This window comes from Calliphora vicina, chromosome 5 (assembly GCF_958450345.1).
Source record: "Calliphora vicina chromosome 5, idCalVici1.1, whole genome shotgun sequence".
Classification (NCBI taxonomy): Eukaryota; Metazoa; Arthropoda; class Insecta; order Diptera; family Calliphoridae; genus Calliphora; species Calliphora vicina.
In genome coordinates this window covers 51,524,069-51,528,016 of record NC_088784.1, presented here as the reverse complement: position 1 = coordinate 51,528,016, position 3,948 = coordinate 51,524,069, and the positions used below count along the sequence as shown (strand labels likewise).

Genomic DNA, 3,948 nt, shown 5'->3' with positions numbered 1-3,948 from the left:
TTTCTTTTTTGTTTCTGTCTTTATTTGCTTTCTACTTTATTATACTTTTGACATTTAGTAAGAGATTAGGCACGTGTTAAATTCGAATTAAAAAAACACTGTTTTTATTCAACAAAATTGTATTTGCAATCACTTTTATAATTTTTATTAAATTTTTAATGTTTTAAAACATGTTGTAATTGTTTATAGATTTAGAAACTATTTTAGTTTTATATTTATTAAATTATTGACCGACACAATTTTTTTCTTCTACTTATTCATGGTAGGGTTACCAGATAATTTTAAAGTTTTTTTTTTTTTTAAAGTTTGTTCACTTGACATGAAATCCCCCAATATTTTAAAAAGCATATTTCCATAACTTTTATGATAAAATTATTTAATAAAAATTAAATTATTATTTATGAACTTTAACATCTAAAATTTTATTAATTTAAAAAAGGTGGATTGATACATAACTTAATAAATTTGCGTTTGTTCGTTTTGCTACTTGTATTATTTTCCATTTTTACCCTTGTAGTGAAATTGCAATTCTAGTAAAAATAGTAAACTATTTGTTTAGTTCGTTTGACTACTATTTTCCAATAGGTTATTTACTATCAAAAATAGTAAAGTAAATTCCAAGCGAATGAACAAGCTCATTATTAATACATATTTTTATAATATAAGTAGCCGCATAATACATACATACATACTTATGTGTAAATAAGTACTAAATACATAAAAAAAAATATTTTAAAAATAGTTTAGTCCTTTCTGTCAACAATGACGTCGTTGAAACGAATGACCACATCAGTCATAGACATATTTGAAAAAGCGTTAGTCAATTCCTTGAGAGTGCCTACCTGTAGGCGTCTATCGAATGGATAACCCATGGTCCGATTATCGGGATACAATTTGTCTTTAAGACCACAGAATGAGGATGAATCTGCGCATATGTCCTGACTGTAGGAAAGACACAAATAAATTTTATTTGGTTAGTGCTGGTGGCTATATTTATGTTGGCATATAATATGTGTTCACTTACTTGGTATTCGTTTCCTGTACTGCATCACCAGTATAATCGGAAATCATAACAAACAAATCAAATGTCATGCCCTCTGGTTTACCCCTAGGTAAAAGCATATGTTCTGGCCATCCACAACCACAGAAACGAAATTCTGCCAAACGTTCTGCATCAGTAGGCTGATGATTGGGGCCAATGGGTCTAAATGTTCGTTCATAGGGAATTGTAATGCTTGACTTATTCGAGGATTGGCGGATGTTGTTAGGTCCTGGCATTACTGCAAATTAAATTATAAATTAAATATGCAATAGACATATGAAAAAAGTAGTTTAGCAAGACTTACAGTTTACTGTAAACTTGTCCAGTTCAATTGCTAGTTGACGTTGATCGTTTAGACCCAGTGAAGTACCACGTTCATCTGACTTGGGACAAAGGAATATGCGACATGTGCCTTTCTTTGGAACTTTATCGTTGTTTGTAACATCAATCACATACTCAAAGGGAGCATGTTGTAAATGTGTAAAAGTGGCATAAATATTTCCCTTGGGACCAAAGTCTAGGCCAGCTGCTAGATTTACATCAGATCTTTCCATATATGTTAATAATGTATTGGGAGTGGCTTTTAGAGACCTTATACGAACTTCAAGTTTTGTAACAATTACACCATTATATTCCAAATCGTTGCTGCTGTATTGCTCCAAACGCTCTTTGTGTCTATTGAAGATGGTGTCAATAAAACCATGCCATCTGTAAAAAATAGGATCTCTCATCGCCGTAGTCACATCGCCCATAACACCGAAATCTTCCAAGAACCGTGCGTCTGGGTCGTGGCAAAAGGAAATAGCATTATGTCCTTCATTATGAAGATTGCCATAAAATGTGGGATTAACCGACAGAATTGTGCATTCCACCATATCACCCAAAATATCAATACCCTTTTTAGAATCCAATGGTATTTGTTTGCCTTTAGTCTAAATTTGAAATACATACATATAAATAATCGTGAACTTTAAACAGTATCAAAAATAAATTGCATATTATATTTATAACCTACATCAACTACAAAGCCTTGGTCAATGGCAGTCACAATACGATCAGTCCAGCGTTCTATATCCGCTATTTCCAGTTTTGAGTCCTCGCGATCGATATCTTTTAGCTTGGTGTTAGTGTTTCGTGCTGGATACGTGCGATTGTTTAAGCTACTCATTATTTTTGGAAAATAACCCTCCGTTATGGGCTCACGTACATTATTAAGAACTTTTACTTTTGCCAAACCATTGCAAAAACGTTCCACGTTATAGCGTGCTAAGATTTGATGGTGCATATAATAGAACAATTCTCCGCGACGATCTTTTTTGACAATTTCAGTTGGTCCATTGCCCGGGTACACCAAATGCCAATGCCAGTGATGACTATTTACACCAATATCTTCGCGAAAATAGCCAAGACGTTGCTCCTCCTCACGATCGGATGCCGTATAATTTCGCGGAATTTCAATATGACGCTGATTTTAATTATCAAGTATAAACAATTTAAGTGAAATTTTTGATTAAACATTCATTCCAATTACTTACTCTGTCGCCTGGATTAGGAACAACTTCTCCTTCCGCACGCGCATCTTTAAAAACCGCTGGTTCAACAAAATTTTGTGGAAATGTTTCCGCAATTGGTTTTACTGGAAAATAGCTGGTGTCCTTACGATGTTGCACAGCTACAGAATAACAATATTGGAATAAAAAGGGATTTACCCGATCTTTGCAATAAGCGCACGTGGCTATAAATAAGTCCTCGTTTGGACTACTCATAAAAATATCAATTAAACGAGCAGCTATTGATCGGTGGATGCTATTAAAAAGCGAAAATTGCTTGCGCTTTCCCAATGGCCGAGTAAAGCCCAAGTCAGGCTTTGGCTTTAATTCCCGCAAAGGAATTTTAACGTCGACATCTTCGCTAAATCTTGATTTAATTTCATCCTTGACGTCAACATACTGATCATTGTAATAACTTTCGGGCAATTCAAATACCGCTTTTCCATCGTCCCTGGTAGTAAAAACAGGTTCAAGTGGACGATCAAAAAGTAGTTCCAAAGCCTTTTTGTTTGTTGTCTTCGACATTTTAAGTTTGCTTATTGCGCGATTGCTAAACGATTGCGACACTTTGCGAATTTGCACTACTGATACAATTTATATTACTGCTATTTATATTGCAATTTAATATCAGTTTTGTTTTTATTCAAATACGATATAACTACGAACAACCACAAAATTGGTTGTTTTTTTACTAATTGCATGAGTTTTTGCAAATGCCTTTATTGCTATTTTTTAAATTAGCAAATATACCCATTGCATGAAACCGCTGCTCATTTACTTAATAATGATATAAAATATTGTGGTAAACAGAAATGTTTGGCAAAATTCAAATAATGAAATTACTTATTTTAAAAAAAGTACATCTTTAACGTTTATTGAATCAGTAATCACTTTTCAGCCCTTTCAATAAATTTTAATCAAAGACCGAAAATAACGAGTTCACTTTCATTATTAAGATCATCAAACCATTAAAAAACTAATAAAGATCATGCCAAACCGTGTAAACAAAAATCAGCGATTTTCAAGCAAATGCATGTTTGTAGTCTGTAATCAAAAATCAATTTTGACCAATTACTTTTCCGAATGAGATGATTTGTTAAAAAATGCTATTGATTTGATGTTGCTTATTTTGTTATAATTGCATTATTTCGTTTATAAGCTTATAATTTACAAATTTTACCATTTTTATTGATTACACAGAGGAACAAAATTGACATTTTGGTTTGGTGCCACGGAAAATGTTTTTGATAAAACATGTATGGGACGTTTCATAGTCAAAACTATATTTAGTTTTTTTTTGAGGAGCTCTTGTTTTTAAGATATCACGGTTTTAATTTTTTTGGTTATTCTGTATTT

General features: G+C 32.6%; 1 protein-coding gene across 1 annotated transcript; it reads right to left on the bottom strand.

The window, feature by feature from the left end:
• Positions 1-391: 391 nt before the first annotated feature.
• LOC135962055 (phenoloxidase 2-like) lies at positions 392-3,160 on the bottom strand. Its single transcript, XM_065513788.1, has 5 exons — positions 2,578-3,160; positions 2,058-2,507; positions 1,347-1,974; positions 1,025-1,280; positions 392-942 (listed from the first exon to the last, which is right to left on the bottom strand). The coding sequence occupies exons 1-5, from the start codon at positions 3,115-3,117 to the stop codon at positions 744-746; spliced, it is 2,073 nt and encodes a 690-aa protein (XP_065369860.1). The 5' UTR covers positions 3,118-3,160; the 3' UTR covers positions 392-743.
• Positions 3,161-3,948: the final 788 nt, after the last annotated feature.